At 42.1% G+C, this 19,997-nt stretch overlaps 1 protein-coding gene across 1 annotated transcript; it reads left to right on the forward strand.

Moving 5' to 3' along the window:
- The first annotated feature begins 116 nt into the window (after positions 1 to 116).
- Positions 117 to 8,774, forward strand: LOC101608175 (transmembrane emp24 domain-containing protein 7). The gene is made up of 3 exons (XM_004651566.3): positions 117 to 625; positions 3,497 to 3,742; positions 5,720 to 8,774. The coding sequence occupies exons 1-3, from the start codon at positions 446 to 448 to the stop codon at positions 5,954 to 5,956; spliced, it is 663 nt and encodes a 220-aa protein (XP_004651623.1). The 5' UTR covers positions 117 to 445; the 3' UTR covers positions 5,957 to 8,774.
- The last annotated feature ends 11,223 nt before the right edge of the window (positions 8,775 to 19,997 follow it).

A 19,997-nucleotide genomic window follows, 5' to 3' on the forward strand; every position in this document is an offset into this window, starting at 1 on the left:
CCGTCTCTGCGCTCGCTTCGCCCTCGGGCCACGCCCCTTCCGTCCGTCTCTGCGCACGCTTCACCCGCAGGTCCCCGACCCGTCGCCCCGTGCTGCCGCCGAGCCACTGGCGTGGCCTCGCGCGCTTCCACGTACACACTCCAAGGCCACGTTCCCCCCGACGGCATCACTTCCGGGTCGCTGCCTCTAGCCCCGCCCCGTCTCCCGTAAAGCGCTCCCGCGCACTTCCGGCCCGCTAGGCCTTTTCCGCTGCTTCTCTCCGTGCTTTATCTCTGTACCTGGCTGCAGTCCTCCCCCCGTCTCTCTCTCTCCCCGCGAGCATCGCACATCCGACCCCAAGGCCCCGGTGGCTCTACCGCGCTCTCCCGCCGGGCGGTAGGGGCCGAGGCCTGCCGCGCGCGTCGATCCCCGCAGCTCCATTGAGGCCGCCGCCGCCGTCTCCGGGATGCCGCGATGGGCGGCCGCCGCGGGCCGTTGGGGCTGGAGGCTCCTAGCGCTGCTGCTGCTGCTGCTGGTGCCGGGGCCGGGCGGGGCCTCGGAGATCACCTTCGAGCTGCCCGACAATGCCAAGCAGTGCTTCTACGAGGACATCGCGCAGGGCACCAAGTGCACCCTCGAGTTCCAGGTGCTGTGGGGGCCGCAGGCCCCGGGTCCCCCAGCTCGTTCTTGTCGGTCCAGGGCCCCGGGCTGGAAGCTGCTCTCCTCATCTTTGTTTTTGTGCGGTTTCCTTGTTGTTGTCGGGGGGCGGGGGCGGGGGCGGGCAACTCAAGAGTCACCTCTAGCTAGCAGCATTCTGCTATCATTCAGTGACATAGCCAGAGTATTCTTGGTAGTTGCAAGGATAATCACATATAGAAAAGCGTAGGTTAAGTGTTTTATGTTCGAAAACTGTTAATGATGGCTTAGACTGGGGTTGTATTAGTGAAGAAGGAGAAAGATGAAAAGGCCGGAGAAAATTTTGTGCGTGAAGTCAACAAAGCATGCGATTTTGTTCCGAAGTTTGTGAAAGACAATGAGTAACGATTGAGTTGTGCATTATGACTACTGGGGGCTGAAGATTTGGGGAAACTAGTTTGTCAAAACTTTTTTTTTTTTTTTTGAGCCAAGAATAGAGATTTGTACCTGGTAATAATTTGAGTACAGAGGATGTGGGGGGGGGTGATAGGCAAAGGATGACCCTCAGACTTATTTGAATTTATGAACAAGGACCAGGGGACAAAAAAAGATGTCAGGAATTGTAATGTAAACTGTAAGCCAAATTTTCCTTTGTTTAATTAGCATTTCTTATATGAGAGAGAATGGGCACGCTAGTGCCTCTAGCCACTGCAAAGGAACTCCAGACGCATGCGCCACCTTGTGCATCTGGCTGTACATGGATACTGGGGAATCGAAACTGGGTCCTTAGGCTTTGCAGGCAAGCACCCTAACCGATGAGCCATCTCAGCCCTACTAAGCATTTCTTGAATTGTTACATGTGTGGATGCTATGCTTGATACTGAAGGTACTATAATAGTTTTATATATATGTATGTGTGTGTATGTGTGTATATGTATGTATGTATGTGTGTGTGTGTGTATACATGCCAGGCCAAATGTTACAGATGTTAGGTAATTCTCAGGAAGACTTGGTATGAAATAGGTAAGAGTTTTTATTGGTGAAACTAAGACCAAGATATGTTTAGACCCAAGGTCACCAAACTCATAATAATCAGTATTGAGTCCCAAGACCTTTGACCTCAGATAGCTTAGACACATTAGGTTGAAAGCTGGCAGAGAAACAAGTAGCCATTGGGAAATGTAGTTAAGTAGCTGTTTGGGATGAGGAAGGATAACAGTTGCTCTACAATATGGCCAAGAAGGTAAGAAAGGAGAACACACACTCCTGCCCAGGGCTTCCTGTTGAGACTATTGCATATGGTTATATATTAGGAAAACATTAACCCAGCTCACACTGTGCTTTTGAGTTCCTGGTTCTGATCTGTTCTTTGCATGCTTGGATGGTTCCTGATCTGAGAGAAAGTATGTATCTTGCCATAGACTGCACAAGTCCCCGTAGCATGTGGGACAAAGCCTCGTACCTGATGTCCCTGGACCTTTGTTCTTTCCCTGTAACAAGCTGTAGATTTGTAAGCATTGCCATCTTAGGTCCTTTCAGTCAGCTTTAGCAAACAAACCCTACTTATTCTTACTGTTAGTGAAAATATAAAGCAAAGACCCTTTCAGAGAGCTTCTAAAGTCTGGTACCTTAGGACTATGAAATGGACGGGTTTAGAGAAGATACAGGGAATGGGATGCTGGGTGACAAATCTGGTTTTTGTTTGCTTTGGTAGGCCGTAGTGAGTTTTCAGAAGGTTTTAAATGAGTATTCATTGGTGGATGAAGAAAGATAGGAAAGTTGCTTCTCACAAGAAGACATTAGTGGTTAATTATGGTGTGTTGCTACTAGCATCTAATGCATGTGGGCCTGGCAGGCTTTGCCAGTGAATGTGGTACAGTTCCCAGCTTCAGTGAATTATTCAGCTCTTAGTGGGAGTGATACAAGGTTGGGAGACCTGGGTAGGGAGAGAAGATACGTTGTAAGAAAACCTTTTAGGTAATTGTAACCGTAGAATATGAAAGAAGTAGTATGAATTTGAGGGAGCGAGCAAGATAAGAGATTTCTCTGATCATTTGGACAGAGATGGCTACATTTGGGGTGATGTCCAGTCTGTATTCATAGGTGACCACACAGGTTTAAAATGGGGTTTCATTAACTAAAACACTGTTTTATAATTTGATTGAAGGATGGTCTGGGGAGATGGCTCAGTGTATAAAGCACTCTGATTACCTGAATTCAGAGTCCCAACTCCATCCCCCATCCCATGTAAAAGCCAGAAGCTGAGGCAGGCTTCTGTGAGAAGGGCTGTGAACATCAGTAGACCTTGCCTCAAAATAAGGTTTAAGGCCCAGACTAACCTGAAAGTTGTCCTCTGACCTACACACACATACCATGGCAGGTTTTTTTTCTAAATACAAAATTACAATTTATGGAATTAGCCAAATAATTCAGTTAGTCATCATTTCTCTTAAATGACAAAAGGTCATACAAGTAACATTTGAAATCTTAACTTTGACCTCTGTTCATCTGTTGTAGAATGTCAATATTTTGTTAACCAAAAAAGGCAAAAACTTGAAAATGATAAGCTTGTACCATCCACTTTAATAGTGGTTAGGAAGTCCAAAACTGTAACTAACCAGTATAGTTGTTTGGATTGTTTGAAGTGAATTTGAAGTGAGTTTCTGTTTTGTTAGGAAGAAAACTTGTTCAGTTTTTGTAAAGCTTCAGTTAAGCTGAAATCACCCGTCCATGTATGATCCATGGTAAAAATCAAAATCTATGCCATGACAAGAAAAGTCTTACACATAACTTTATTACAATTTTAAATAGAAACTTGGTTAATCTTGTACATGTGTTAGTTGTAGTGACATCTCTACTTTTTAAAAAAAATCTCTCATAGGTGATTACTGGTGGTCACTATGATGTAGATTGTCGATTGGAAGATCCTGATGGTAAAGTGTTATACAAAGAGATGAAGAAACAGTATGATAGTTTCACCTTCACGGCCTCCAAAAATGGGACATACAGATTTTGCTTCAGCAATGAGTTTTCTACTTTTACACATAAAACCGTGTATTTTGATTTTCAAGTTGGAGAAGATCCACCTTTGTTTCCCAGTGAAAACCGAGTCAGTGCCCTTACCCAGGTAAGTAAAAAGTTACCAGAATAACTTTTCACTTGGGTAAAATATTGAAAAACAATAAGTCATGTAACAAAAATAGTTAGGAATCAAAATTGGGTGTTATTCTAAAGAAAGGCTAATGTATGAAGTTGAGCAGATGCTGCTCAAGTAATAAGGCCTTGTTTCTCCCGGTTTATATTCAGTATGAGCTTAGAGGATTATGAAAGATGCTTAATAAAGCATTAAAAGAAATTACCATCTACTTGTTTTGATACCTTAAACTGGTATTTCAATGTTTGCAGGTTTCATTTAATCTCGTGGCTAACGGTTAGATGATACAGGCAGTTTTAGGATTGTTTTAACAGCCTTAATTCATAATTCTGTAAGTATTGGCAGCCTGCATTCAGTTGCTCTTATGTTTAGAAATTTTTTTGTTGTTGTTGTTTTTCAAGGTAGGGTCTCACTCTAGCCCAGGCCAACTTGGAATTCAGTATGGAGTCTCAGGGTGGCTTCAAACTCATGGCAATCCTCCTACCTCTGCCTTATGAGTGCTGGGATTAAAGGCGTGCACCCTCAGGAGGCAGAGGTAGGAGGATTGCCATGAGTTCAAGGCCACCCTGGGATGACAAAGTTAATTCCAGGTCAGCCTGGACCAGAGTGAGACCCTACCTCGAAAACCAAAAAAAAAAGGTGTGCACCACCGTGCCCAGCTAGAAATGTCTGCTTTAGGCGATTCTGTGTGGAAGACAGCGTGCTTCTCTTTTGGAATATTGTTTATAATTAGTGAAGTTAACATGGTTAGGGAGGTAACGTGCTCTAAAAGCCTGAGTGATAGTAACTGAGTGGCACTGGAGCAGGTGATCCCACTTAGCCTCCTTTATTCACACTGCCTATTTAACTGTTCTTAGTCTTTTTTTCTACTTTCAAAAAGTTAGTTTCTAATATAACATGAATAGCTAAAGCAATTGTTTTACTTTAGAATTAAAAACAGGGGCTGGAGAGATGACCTAGCGGTTAAGCACTTGCCTATGAAGCCTAAGGACCCCGGTTCGAGGCTCGATTCCCCAGGACCCATGTTAGCCAGATGCACAAGGGGGCGCACGCACCTGGAGTTGATTTGCAGTGGCTGGAGGCCCTGGTGCACCCATTCTCTCTCTCTCTCCCCCTCTTTCTCTGTTGCTCTCAAATAAATAAATAAAATATTTATAAAAAAACAATTACAAGATAATAAATGAATAAATGGACTTCGCTGTCACCAGAGTTAGATTTTTAGCAGAAGTAAAATACTAAACCCTGCTATACAAAAACATAAACAGCCTTTTCAAAAAAAAACATATAAGAAACATACAAAAAAAGTAAATATTATGTAAATAGAAGCTCACAAACAAATCAAACAGTGAAACTGAGTTACATCCCACTGCTGCCATATATATATTGGTTTAGTTAACAGGCATGAAGAAAGTTGATTAAGCATAGAGATTGCTCTTGAGGAAAAGGACATTCCTATTCTTAGCCCATTCACATTGAAAAGTTAGCCAAAGATTTTAAAATAATGTTTGGTTGTTTAAAACTACTTCAGATAAGTGCCAGGTTCTGTTTTTGTGCCATGTCTAGTTCATTTTTGCAGATGTGCTGGCTGTGCCCTGTGCTCTCATTGCTGGTGAACTTCCTGACCTGCCACGCTTTTCCTCCTCATTCTTGGAAGGACCTTGGCTGGATGTCCCCCAGCTCTAAACCTCAGCTGATAAAAACGTCTGCTGTTGGTTTAGGGTTCCATTGTCCACCTTACATACCTATGGCGTCCCACTGTAGGGAAAGCAGCTGCTTCGTGGGAACACTGACCTTACCGGTGATTATTGTAGTAGGAGGAATGAATAGAAGCCAATGAAATGACCAAAGGAGTGCCATTTTACTGCCATGTTAGTCCATTTAGAACTTGAGATCAAAATGTGTGTGTATGAAAGATGCTCAGCATACTAACTGAAAAATATTTCTATTTAGATGGAATCTGCCTGTGTTTCCATTCACGAAGCTCTGAAGTCTGTTATTGACTATCAGACTCATTTCCGGCTGAGGGAAGCTCAAGGCCGAAGCCGAGCAGAAGATCTAAATACAAGAGTAGCGTATTGGTCAGTGGGAGAAGCCCTCATTCTTCTGGTGGTTAGCATAGGGCAGGTATTCCTTCTGAAAAGCTTTTTCTCAGATAAAAGAACCACCACAACTCGTGTAGGATCCTAACCGTCCTGAGAAAGGATGCACCTTGGCCACTGTAATTTTGCTGTCCTCTAATTTTAGGTACTGAAGAACTTGATATTGCCACCTTTTAAAACCCTGCTCTTATACTTGTTGATGAGAGATGTATAATGTATATGCCCACACTGGAAAGGACACCTTTTTTTAATTTGTGAAGGTGGAGAAACTTTGGAACTTACTTTGGGCTATTCATGTGAAATCTTCAACACCAATGATCCACTTTTTTCTTGGTTGTTTCTATCTATTCTTCATACACTAAACTTTGGTATTATGATTCGTTTTAACCATTTAAAAGTACTTTTCTTATAGGTTGTTGATACTTCTAAAACCTTAAAGTCTGTGTGTGTTATGGAGGAAGAAAACTGCCTTTTAATTGTTTATAGTGAATAAAGTTGTGTTTTTAAGAAAACCAAATGTGATTAACTGTAGCCCAAGCCCTATTCTGCACTGCTTAATTTTGTGTGTGTGTGGGGGGGGTCTACCATAGAAATGTTAGTTATTATTGATGCAATTTTAATTGATATATCATGATATAATTTATTTCTCACTAATTTGGAAAATGTATAATTTTGTGTTTATTCTGATTTATAACTAGCTAGCCATGTTATTTTTATAGAAGGATTACTACAGAAAATAGCATAGTAGAGTTTATACAGACCTTGAAAATCAGGATGTTATAACTAATAGGATAATTAAAAAATAATCATAGACACTACAATAGGTTGAGTGAGATGGGAAAACACTTAGTGAGTCAGTCGCCTATACTCGTTGCATTTCCAGTGCTTTTACAGAGGGAAAAGATGGTCTGTTTCATTTTAACATTTGGTTGACTAGTTCCTGCTTATATGTGATTTTAATGTCTACAAGTCATTCCCATTTTAAATTGACAGTTATTCCTGTCACATCTGTGCCATACATTTTATCCTCATGGATATGATGCAATGCGAAGTTGGTTTTGTCTTTTATTAATTTTGTCTTGTTTGTATAGTCTCTGGTTAGCACTAAAATTACTTAAAAATTTAGAATGGTATGTGTTTCCTATAGGATAAAATCATTGATTTGTAGTTCCTCTGTTGAGTGCTAAATTGTTTATACTTTGTATACTGTAGAGTTGATACTATTTGTGTCTTATACCTTGTGTAGATTAAGCTCATTGAGGTGAGAGCTCGTTCCATATATCCCAGGAAAGAATACCAGATGATGGAAAATTGTATATAGACTTAAGGCTTTTGGGCTGTATGAACAGAGAAGGGGGAGGCATGGCCTTGCTTTTCTGCCATGCCTTCTTTCTTCACCCAAAAGTGATTGGGACTAAATGGAACACATTATAGAGCCATCAGTATGTGATACCGTGGGATACTGATTAAATAACAATCCTAGTCACTTAAATATTACCAACTACATGTTAGCTCTCAGTTCCAAGCTGTCCTAAAATATACATTTAGTATGTTAGTATGTAAGAGCAAAATATATTCCATTTGTCTTGCTTGCTAATTTCAGATGTCATGGTGTAGCAAGGGGTGAGTGTACTTTGAACACTTTAGGACTCTTTAAGGCCGAGTAGCTACTCCTTAAACAATGCTTACAGATGGATTACAAAGAGAAGATTAAGTCGGGCGTGGTGGTGCACGCCTTTAATCCCAGAACTCTGGAGGCAGAGGTAGGAGGATCTCCGAGAGTTCAAGGCCACCCTGAAAATACATAGTGAATTCCAGGTCAGCCTGAGCTAGAGTGAGTCCCTACCTTAGAAAACCAAAAAAAAAAAGAGAGAAGATTAAGATTTTTCAGGTTTATCTACTTAGGTTCTTGTACTAAAGTCCTGCAGCTTTCTAAGTGTCCCTTGAGTTTGGATGTGAATGTTTAAAGCACCAATACTAATGTGGCTGCTAGGCATAGGCATATGTAACATGTCTTTTTCTGGATGCCAGTGTATTCTGTTGTGTTCCAATACTTAACACCATAAATTTTGCCAAATTGGTATAACTAACACACTCATGTAATCTGTGTCTCTCAAAACTTCATGATACTAAAATATTACTATAAGTAATCTTAATGAAACCATTGAGATATAGTAAAACTTGAAATCACTACTGATCCATTGTCAGAAATAGTACATGCTTAATCTAGTCTCGGTGTAACTGGTTCCAGTTTTGACAGCTAGCCACTCAACTGGATATGAATGTGTAAGAATGCATATCCACACAAAAACTAAATAAGTTTTTCTTTATATTCCATCATTAGGAGCTCATCTTTTTTTTTTTTCTGTATTCCTTTTGTAACTTTTACAGCAATTTGAATATCCCACATACTTATGTTTGTTCACACAACTCAAAATACATATTTGAATACCATAGTTGTGTATATTTTTCTTAAGTAGAGTGAATAATAGAAAGCTCCTTGATATGCAAGTTTATACTAAAATTTCAACTGGGTCATGGTATGTTTTAAGATGTTACTTTGCTGATAATAGAAACATTTCTTTATTAAACATGGCTTATGGCTCACAACTCTTTCATCTGGGCTTAATGATAATCACCTTTGAAATGCAGGAGACTGAAAAGCAATTTTTTTAAGGTTTCATTTTTATTTCTACTATTCATTTTATGTTTCAGTTTCTGAATGTAACATTTAGAGCTAAATAGGGCAAAGCATATCCTATAACTTGTTTCAAAAATTAAATTAATATATAATTTAAAAGGTTTTTCATTTACTTTTGAAAAAGAAAAATTTCTCTAACAGATGGTTCCACAGGATTGCACTGATCAACTTCTTGTAAAATAAAAAGAAAATTTTTTTCAGCAAACTGGCTCCACTTGTTTCCATCAATATTTGATTCTTTCTAACACTCCTGATAAATACAAAGCTTGTAGTTCAGTTCTATAGCAACAGTGATGACTTTCATTAGCCTACTTGAGACAGCTGAGGGAATGACCTGAGAATGTCAGAGGAAAGATGCTCTGCTGCCTTCTAGTTCATTTCTTTGCAGTCTTTGTTGAGAATTTGTATGGAAAACAGTGAAATGGTCACTGTAGCAGACAGCTTCAGGTTCGCTGAGATGAACTTCCAGGCCAGGCACAGTTATGGAGAAAGGGATATTTATTGAAGCTTACAGATCCAGGGGAAGTTCCATAATGGCAGAAGAAGCTGACCTTCAAATGCTCAAACAGAGAAGCACAAGCCAAAAGCCACTGCACACTTCAGGAACTCCAGCAAGGCACACTTTGCATATCTTTGGATTGAAACTTGAAACCCACCACCACACCTTAAGATCCACCCAGTAACACTGCCTCCAGCCAGGTGGCTAAAGATGCAAACTACAAACAAATACCTGGATATGTTGGGGGCCATCTATTCAAACCACCACAGTCACTTTCTCTAAAATCTTCCTAATTTTTTTTAAGTAAATTAAATTGTATAAAATTCAGTTGAGGGCCAAAGAGATGTTTTAGTGGTTAAGGCACTGGCCTGCAAAACCAAAGGACCCAGGTTCAATTCCCCAGTACCCATGTAAAGCCAGATGCACAAAGTGGCATGTGCATTTGGAGTCTGCAGTGGTTGGAGGTGCTGCCACACCCATTTTCCTTCATTTTTTTAATTGACAACTTCTATGACTGTAAACAGTATCTCATGGTAATTCCCTCCCTTCCCCACTTTCCCCTTTGAAACTCCACTCTCTATCATATCTCCTCCCAATCAGTCTCTTTTATTTTGATGTCATGATCTTTTCCTCCTGTTATGATGGTCTTGTGTAGGTAGTGTCAGGCACTGTGAGTTCATGAATATCCAGGCCATTTTGTGTCTGGAAGGAGCACCTGGTAAGGAGCCCTACCCTTCCTTTGGCTCTTACATTCTTTCCACCACCTTTTCTGCATTAGACTCTGAGCCTTGGAAGGTGTGATCAAGATATTGCAGTACTGAGCACTCCTCTGTCACTTCTTAGCACCATGATACCTTTTGAGTCATCCCAAGGTCACTGCCATTTGAAAAGAGAAGGTTCTCTAACCAAAAGTGAGAGGAGCATTAATATATGGGTATGAACATTAAGAAAGGTGCGTACTGGGCAGTTTGATGAACATAGTATATATGTTACACCCCTAGGGCTCATGACTACCCCTGTTGTAGGTTTTTATTATCAGATGTATTCCCTCCCATGGAGTGGCCCTCCAGTAAAATTAAGAGGGCAGCTGGTTTCCCCCATAACAGATGTGCCACTATCGCACCGTTGGCTCATTTGGCCTGGCTGGCCAAATACAAGGTTTGCAGTGTCCACTGTTGGGTATCTTCATTGGTGATTTCTCTCTTTCCCATTGAATGTGGCTTTTTCCAGCTTTCTGTCAGCTGGTCTACATGGAGGAGGTTTTCAGCTTAGCTCCATCAGGATTTCTCAGTGGCCTTGCAGCCCAAGTATGTGGAATCTTCAGCAATAAGGTCTTATCATCTGTTCTTGGGAAAGCAAGGGCCTCAGCAATGGCCTGTATTGTTTTGGGGCATCAGGGATCTCCCTGGCCAACAACTGGAAGGTATCCCATCTCTGGCACTGAAAATTTTCTAGTAGCAATCTATGGCTCCTGAAAATCAGGAAAAAAAAAAAAAAAGTCTGGAGAGATGGCTTAGTGGTTAAGGCACTTCCTGTGAAACCTAAGGACCCATGTTTGATCTCTCTCCAGATCCAATGTAAGCCAGACACACAAAAGGTGAGGCAAGCTCAAGGTCACATGCTCACTAGGTGGCACAAGCGTCTGGAGTGTGATTGCAGTGCTACCACACCCAGTTCTTTACCTTTATAAAGCAGTCAGATGAAATTATCTGGTTCCTGGACAGAGCTCTGCACAAACAGCAAGCAAATGCTCAGATTAACTAAATGCTCATCTTGGGTTAAATTCTGGACTGCCGGGGTTACTTAAACATTTCTTTGCAGTCCCCCTATGATCTTATTGTTCCCATTTTACAGAACAGGCATAGAGAGGCTAGGAAATCTGCTCACATAATATATAGTAATCAGCACATTTGGAATATAAGCCTTGGCAGGCAGACTCCAGTGCCCTCTTTCTCAGTCATCCAGGACAGATTCACAGAGGACAAACTGTTTTGACAGCACTATAACTTGGGTAACTATGGCTCAGTGTTTTTGAGTCAATAAAATTAATCCATCATTGTGTTATCTTGCATAAGTCATTTTGTTGGTTTTGCAGGCAAGTGCCTTAACCACTAAGCCATCTCTCCAGCCCGCTTTAGCACCTTTTTAAAATGATGATTCTCAGCACTCAGGAGGCAGAGGTAGGAGGATCACCATGAATTCAAGGCTACCCTGAGACTACATAGTGAATTCCAGGTCAGTCTGCGCTAGCGTGAGACCTTACCTCAGAGGGTGGGGGGAGGATGATTCTGTCATATAAGGTATTCGGCACATATAATTTAAAGAGAAAATTATAAAGTACTTCTGTCCAGTGCTCAAGTGAAGAAACAGTTGTCACTACCTCAGAAACCTGTATGTTATGACCATATCCTTGAATTTCCCCTCTACTGGTAACCAATGTTCTTGTAATGAAATTAATCTTTTTCTTGTATTGTTCCCAGCTAGTTATATTAGTTCTTACGGCTTTTTAAAAAAAATTTCAAACCATCACAAACTGGTAATTTCATAGATAGAAAAGTCACACTGCCAGACATAGTGATGCACGCCTTTAATCCCAGCACTCGGGGGGCAAAAGTGGGAGGATCACCGTGAGTTCAAGGTCACCCTCTTACTACATAGTGGGTTCCAGGTCAGCCTGGGCTAGAGTGAGACCCTACCTCAAAAAAAAGAAAAGAAAAGGAAGGAAGGAAGAAAAAAGTGATGGGTTTATATGCTCTGGCAATGTGAGGTTGCCCATAGTTCTAAATGCTCACTCTTCGCTGTTGGGCATGGTGACTCTTCATGTGCCGTCTTTTCCATCACCAAACAGTGGTTGGCTGATGAATTGTAGACTAGACTGTACCATGCATGACAGTCACTGATGTCTGCATTTCTTAACAGTCTCAAGGAAGGCAAAAGTTCAGGTAAACATTAACATGTAATTAATATTACAGCATTCTATGTTCTAAGTAGGATAGGACATGCTTTCTTTGTGACTTTGGTCCAACACTTGAAGTTACCCATGGTATTAGTTTATTTTCTGTTGCTTTAACAAAGTACTGACACTGAGCGAGCCCCTGAAAGAGACTCAGTGTTGAAGTCAGCTCCACATTGCTGGGATGATTGTCCAACCAGACACAGTTTAGGGGAGAAATGGGTTTACTTTGGGCTTACAGACCTAGGGGAGCTACCATCAGTGGGATGATCATCCAACCAGACCTCTCTTTCTGGCTCTAATAAATAAATAAATAATTGTTTTAAAGTTTCAAAATTTGAATTTTAAACTACGGATACTTAAACAGTAAAGTGCAAAACTTCAAGACTAAGAGAACTCAAATTGTAAATATAGTCACAAGGGATGGTCAACATGAACCTTATTGCCTAATTTGCATTTCTGGGAAGTCAATGGGTTATTTCCACAGGACTCTTTGTCTTTTAGATTGGGTCTCCTCATCTGAAGAGCTCTTCAATCATATGTCCATTTTAAGAATCAGATTGTTTGGCCTTAAAAAAAAAAAGGGGGGTTCCTGGGGCTGGGGAGATGGCTCAGTGATTAAAGTGCTTGTGGCACAGGCCTGATGACCTGAGTGTGGATCCCCAGCACCCACATAAAGTGCTGGATGTTGGCAAGTACCTGTAATCCCCAGCACAAGGGAAGCAGAGGCAAATGAATTCCTGGGGCTTGCTGGCTAACTAGCCTTGCCAAACTGGTGAGCTCTAGATTGGTGAGAGAGCTTTTGTCAAGAATATGGTAGAAAGCCACTGAGGAAGATGCCCGACACTGACATCTGTCCTACACCAGCACACTCATCTGCACCTGCACACATGTGCACCCACACATAAGCACATATAGACACACATTCACACCACATGCATATAAATGCAAAAGAAGAGATTCTTTTATACTGGGGACACCAATCCTTGGTTATAATTTTTTTATCTTATTTTTTGTTTTTATTTATTTATTTATTTGAGAGTGACAGGCAGAAAGAGAGAGAGAGTGGGCGCACCAGGGCCTCCAGCCACCGCAACCGAAACTCCAGATGCATGCGCCGCCTTGTGCATCTGGCTTACGTGAGTCTAGGGAACCGAGCCTCGAATAGGGGTCCTTAGGCTTCACAGGCAAGCACTTAATCACTAAGCCATCTCTCCAGCCCATAAATTTGTTTTCTGTGGTGTGTGTGCAGGTGCCTGTTGCACCTGGCTTATATGTGGGCACTGGGCATCTGGCCTCAGGTCTTCATGCTTGTGCCGTGAGCACTTTACCCACTGAGCTTTCTCCCCAGCCCCTGATTACAAGTATATATATTAAATGCCTTGTAAACAGTTTTTGTTTATCTCTGTACTTCTAGTAAAATGTAAGGGTCTTTTTTATTCAATATTTTTCTGTCTTATGTAAAAAACATTTCACTTCCCTGAGGTCATGAATGTCTTCTGTACTATGTTCTAAAATATGCATACTTCTGGATTTTATAAGGTGAGGTAGGTAACTAAAGGTTGTTTTCCCCCAGCTTCAAGCTCTTACTTCATCCAGATGACTAACCGTGTATTCAGTCATCTATCAAATGGCCACATTTACTTAGAATCTATTTCTGTGGTTTATTTATTTTTTTTTTTAATCGGATTGCCTTAATCTTAATGTCACCTCTTTACTTCTGGCCACTGTGGGATCTGGTTTTACCCTTCCTGCAGTGACGAGTTGGCCTCCTCCGTGAGCGCTGGGAAAGCCCCAGGGACAAATGGCTTTATTGCTCGCTGCAATAAATAAATAAATAAATAAGCAGCATCCCTCACTACCAGCGGGCGTGTTTTCCGTTGCTTTCTCTTGCCTACAAGCCCCACACCGGTGACACGCAGGTCGGGTAGACACTGTGCCTGCACAGGCAGTGAGCCTGAGGAACCTGGCACAATTATACAAGCAACAAGCTAGGCTAGCATTTTGGTTTTATTTGTTTGTTTGTCTTGAAGGGAAGCATTACATCAGGGTTGTTCACAATGACTGCTACTCTGAGAAACAGTAGTCAAAGTCAGGCCCAAGACAACATGCAGAAACATTAAAGACTGGCAGAGGACAGCAAATCTCACTAAAACAATCTACTGGAATTGAAGTTGTTAATGCTGTCCTACATATTTTAGCCGTCTTATGATCTGCTTTTTATTTCCAGTATTGTTATTTACACCTTCTGCCTATTTTTTTTAATAAGCTTGTTTACTAGTAGCTTATTAATTTCTAACCTTATTTCTCTTTTTTTATTGTTCTTCATTTAAGTTCATAAATATCATTTACTGGGTATCAAGTTACTCTCGTTGCTGTGAACAGCCAGACCAGAAGTAGCTTATGGAAGGAAATGGGTTTAACTGGGTTTACAATTTTGAGAGGAAGTTTCCTCGTGGTGGGGACGTCATGGCTGGTTGAAGCCAAGTGCACACATACCACCTGAAAGGCTTCACTGACATAAAGAACCAGATCAGTAAAGCTAGTTCAGTTTGATTGGCACAGCTCTCCAGTGAGGTTCACTGGTCCCAAGATGTGAGGCCAGAGAAGTCGCATCCGGGACCTAAGATAAAGGTCTTTTAAAGGGGAGGGCCCGGGAAGATGATGTGTTGTGTTAGTTTAGGAACCAGGGGCAGGCTGAGGAATATAACTGTTTCAAGGATGAGAGGGAGCAGAGGTCTCCTTATAAGGTTCCCACTCGGGAGGGGGAGTCTTGAAACTGCTGGTCTGGCTCATGCCCAGTAATGTGGGTGGTGGGGTTGTGGGTGGTGGGGTTTTGGGAGGCATGGCCATCAGGCTAGGTCCTTTGTTCTGAGCACATGCCCACCTAACATCACCAGACTCAGGAAGCAGAGAAAAGAAGTAGACTTGGAGCTGGGTTTTAACACCTCAAGGCTGGACCCCAGTGACCCTCTTTCTCCAGCAAGGCTCCACCTCCTGAAGGTTGCACAACCTGCCCAGACAGAGCCACCAGTTGAGGATTAAGTATTTAAACCCAGGAGCCTATGGAAGCATTTTACATTCAAGCCATCAAACCCTGCTTTTATTATTGATGTGAATGTTTAAATAGTTCATTCTTGGGCTTTGTTTGCTAACATACACTTAAGATTCTCATAATTGTAGCTATGCCCCACAAGCTTAAATGAATAGTATTTTAATAATGCTCAGATCAAAACACTATAATTTCTATTATGGGCTACTGTGATAGTTAAGTTTTGTGTCAACTTGATCTGTTTAGGAATCCACAGATATTACTGGTGAGTCTCAGATTGTTTCCAGGGAGGATTGACTAAAGGAGGAATAATCTAAGGAAGCTCAGGGAAGGAAAGTATCCCTTCCTCCCACCTGGCTGCTTGCTGCTTTCCAGTAAGGACTGAAGACCTGTGTAAACTGTAGACTAGCAACTCCCCTGGAAGCCTCCTGGCCTTCAGTGCTAGACCGGGGCTGCCGGGGCATGCAGCCTGGTGGACTGAGCAGCTACCGGGTTCCTTGACTCTCAAGCCTGCAGACTCCTATTGTTGGACTGTCTTAAGATAATCCAGTAAATTCCCTTCTAATGCAATTCATTCTCTCTGTTCTGTTCCTCTAGAGAACCCTGACTAATACAGCTGTTGACACAGGAAACCTTTTCCCTGTGGTGATGTAAACACATACCTTCTCCCCAAATAGGGCACACGGGACAGACCAAAGGATGATTACACAAAAATCAGTTTTGGCGAGACCAATGAGAGTTTATTGGGGTTACTTACAGAGCAGGGTAAGGGGTTGCTCAGAGGAGCAATGGATGACTCAAAGGCAGCTGTAGCACCAAAAAGTCCATCCCAGTGATGACTCAAAGAAGCCATGGCTGTGGAGTACCCTGGACCACTTGTAGGCAGCTGAATCAGAGTCTCCTCTCTAAGCAGTAGTTTCGCTTTTATGGAGGCTTAGGGCCGAGTTGTGCAACCCTTTCCTAGACTTGTTTTTTTTTTTTTAACTGAAATCTCAAACCCATCACCACACCTTAAGATCCACCCAGAGACACTACCTCCAGCCAGGTGGCTGAAGAAGCAAACTACAAACAATTAAAAAACTGAATATATTGGGGGCCATCTATTCAAACCACCACACATACATTCAGTAGAATCTGGGTTTTTATGGAGGGTTGAGGTTTTTTTTCTCTCTCAATTTTTATTAACATTTTCCATGATTATAAAAAATATCCCATGACTTGTTAACTTCCTAAGTTTGGACCTTTCTTCCTCCAGCGCCCCCCACAGGAATGTTTCAGTTTCTAATTAACATAATCTTGGGGAGTGGTTGTGTGACTTTTAAATTTTTAGGTCTCCTAGACTTGACTTTGTTCAGGAGGGAGTATTTCAATTCAGAGGAACCAGGTACACAATGGTTACTTTTAACCTGTAGGCCACTGAAAAAAATGTGTCCTTAAATTATTAAGCAGGAAATTTTCTTATTTGGGGGTTTTGATTTTCATACTACTATCTAGGTTTTCAGAGAACTTATTTTGCATTATTTTAAACTTTCAAAATTTCTTGAGATTTTCTGTGTGAAAAAAAAAAATGTTACAGTCAGCTTTGTGTTGCGAAACAGCTAATCACGAGCATCTCCTGGGAGGAAAGGGTTCATTTTGGCTTACAGACGTGAGCTCCACGATGGCAGGAGAAAACGATGGCATGGGCACAGGGTGGCAATCACCTCCTGACCAGTATCAAATGGACTACAGCAGCAGGAGAGTGTGCTGAACACTGGGGAAACAGACAAGGGGAAGCTGGCTAAAACAACCATGAGCCCTGAAGGGTCAATGGAACTAAAGAGTTAACCACTATCCCTAAAGCTCAGGGCAATAAAAGAAACAACAGAGGTATAAGATCTCATTACGATTGGCACCCTTCCCTGATTGATGTACTCCCCTTAGCCTAGATGGCCTTGAAGAGCAGAGGCCATTGAGTGTCCTCCTTTAGACACGCCTGGCTGCAGAAACCTATTTGAACAAGGACACAAACAGCTATAATTTTCTTATCAATTGCACCTGGTAGAGCCTGCTTTTTCCTTAGGATTCTCCTTATAAACTTGCACCCTAGCCTGGTTCTGTCCTTCAGGCTTCATCCAGCAGAACGCTGGGGCCCCTCGCTGTTTCTCTCAGTAAAACAGTCTTGTCTGCAGAGATCAAGTCCTGTGCTCTCTTTTGATTTTCTCTTACACTTTCCTTACAAGCTTGCTCTCAACAATACACAGGAGGCTCCAATTCCCAAACTGCCACCAGCTGGGGACCTAGCATTCAGAACACATGTTTATGAGGGACACCAGAATCAAACCAGCACAAAAATATTTGATCTAATTTTGTTAATGTTCCATGCGTACTTGAAAATAATATGCATTCTGAAATGGTACTGGCTGTAATTATATATGCCAATCAGATTAAACTCATTCAAATCTTAATATCCTTATTTGTGGTTTCTTTGAAATATATGAGATAAACTGGAAAAGATAGGATCAAGCCCTTGAAATTATGAGCAGTTTTTGCAACAGGTTTCAAGGATGTGAAGCCATAGGAAGAATGTTTTACAGGTTAGAGAAGCTGTCTGTTCCTCCCTATTTAAAAAAAAAAAATTTGTTTATTTATTTTATTTGAGAGTGACAGGGAGATAGAGGCAGATAGCATGAGAGAGAGTGGGCACGCCAGGGCCTCTAGTCAGTACAGACAAACTCCAGACAAGTGCACCCCCTTGTGCATCTGGCTTAGGTGGGAATCGAACTGAGATCCTTTGGCTCTGCATACAAACTCCGTAACTGCTAAGCCATCTTTCCAGCCCCAGTAATGTGTTTTTGTTGTTGTTTTCAGTAGAAGCAATTTGAAAAGCAATGACTTGAAGAAATGTCAGAGGGAACTTAAGAAGAAAAGCTTCAGTAAGACAGGTGTGGTGGTTTGATTCAGGTGGCCCCCCCATAAACAGGTGTTCTGAATGCCGGATACCCAGCTGATGGCGATTTGGGAATTAACACCTCCTGGAGGCAATGTATGGTTGGGGGCGGGCTTATGAGTATTAAAGCCTGTTTCCCCTTGCCAGTGTTTGGCACTCTCCAGTTGCTGTTGGTCAGCAATGTGAACCTGACTACAACAACAGATAGAAAAGCAACACCAAGGAAATACTTAGAGGAGAGAAATTGCCAAAGAAAAACCTACTGGGGGAATGAGAGCAACAAAAGCACCAACTGTATTTCCTAACAGGAGGCATTATTAACGTGAAGAGAGTAGCTGAGAGGAGTAAGGAGAAACAGGTGGCCAAGGATAATGAACTGTGTTGAAATGCCAAAGCATACGCCAGTGGTCACCTCGAAGGCTGGGCGGAGACGGGGAGGATCACTCACAGCGCGAGCTGCGGAATGCCTGTGAGATGCACTTTCAAGACCAAGTTACTCCCCACGTGTTCCTCTGAGATTTGCTCACAATTTCTCTTCCTTATTAGGAAGAGTTGTCTGAGAATTGAAAGGGGAGGAGGAAGGATATCTGAACCGGGATGTTAGGGTATATTCAGGACTGGAGCCTGAGAAAAACAAGTTTTGGAGGCAGGAGTGATGGCTTAGCGGTTAAGGCACTTGCCTTCAAAGCCTAAGGGTTCCATCCCCCAATATCCACCTAAGCCCAAGGTCGCATCTGGAGTTTGTTTGCAGTGGCTGGGGCCCTCATGTACCTATCCTTTCTCCCTCACTCTCTCTCTCGCTGATAAATGATTTTCTTTAAAAAAAAAAATCAAATTTTTGGCTTTGTAAAGCTTTTACTTGCGGTTGTTTAGTTGGGTTGGTCATTTATTTCTTGGTCTAGAATTTATTGGGTATGTAAGGAACAGTCAGTGAAATTCCTTTCCAGATTTATCCTAGCTTTGAAGTTGGGACTGAAGACATTTTTAAAAGTGGGGCGGGGGGAAGCTAGGGTAAGGGCTGGGAAGATGGCTCAGCAGCTAACGGTGTTTGCTTGCAAAGCCTAATGACCCAGTGATACAGGAATTTTGGGGTCAAATGCAGCAATAATTTAGGGTGTTTCCAGATCCCTGTCCTGTGCATTTGAAGAACAAAATTCACCGACCAGAGGATAAGGTTCAGAAAGATTTTATTAGGATTTTATTTAGCATGACAAAGAGAATGGGGCTTAAGCCTAGAACACAGAGAAGGCAGCAAGGCAGAGCTCTTGCCCAGGGAGGCAAGAGGGGGTTTCAGAAGCCCACCTTGAGACTCAGGTCTGGGTTTTCTATGGGTTGTGGCTACCTGAGGAAGACCAGGTCGGCCCGTTGCTATGGACAAAGACCAGCTGTGACAACTTTCCAGTAATCTTAGGTAAGGATTATAGTTTCTGTCCTCTAGGAAGAGCACAAGTTTAGCCTAGAAATCTTTCCTGGAGGGCCTAACATCCAGGTTTCTGCAAGCTTAGTGACATTTCCTGCTTTAGTCAAGGAATTGAAAGAAAAACAAGAAAGAAACCACCCCCCAGGTTGAGAGATGTCTTAGCGGTTAAGGCACTTGCTTGCAAAGCCAAAGGACCCAAGTAAGCCAGATAGATGGCCAAGGTGGCCCATGTGCCTGGAGTCTGTTTGCGAGGCTAGAGGCCTTGGAGTACCTACCCCTTCTCTAATAAATAAATAAAATATTTTAAAAACTCACCTTTGGGGTTCTGTTGCCCTGACTTCCTAGTCAACAATTTCTGTCTCCTATCACCAGGTTCAATTCCTCAGTATCCACTTAAAGCCAGACACACGAAGTGTCGCACCTGTCTCGGGTTTGTTTGCAGTGGCAGGAGGCCCTAGCTTGCCCATTCTCTCTCTCTTCCCCTCCCTTTCCTTGCAAATAATTAAAAAAAAAAAAATTTTTTTTTCTTTCTTTTTTTTTTTTTTAAAGAGAAGCTGGGGAGTTCACATTTGGCT

The sequence above is a fragment of the Jaculus jaculus genome, chromosome 14, assembly GCF_020740685.1.
Source record: "Jaculus jaculus isolate mJacJac1 chromosome 14, mJacJac1.mat.Y.cur, whole genome shotgun sequence".
Taxonomy (NCBI): Eukaryota; Metazoa; Chordata; class Mammalia; order Rodentia; family Dipodidae; genus Jaculus; species Jaculus jaculus.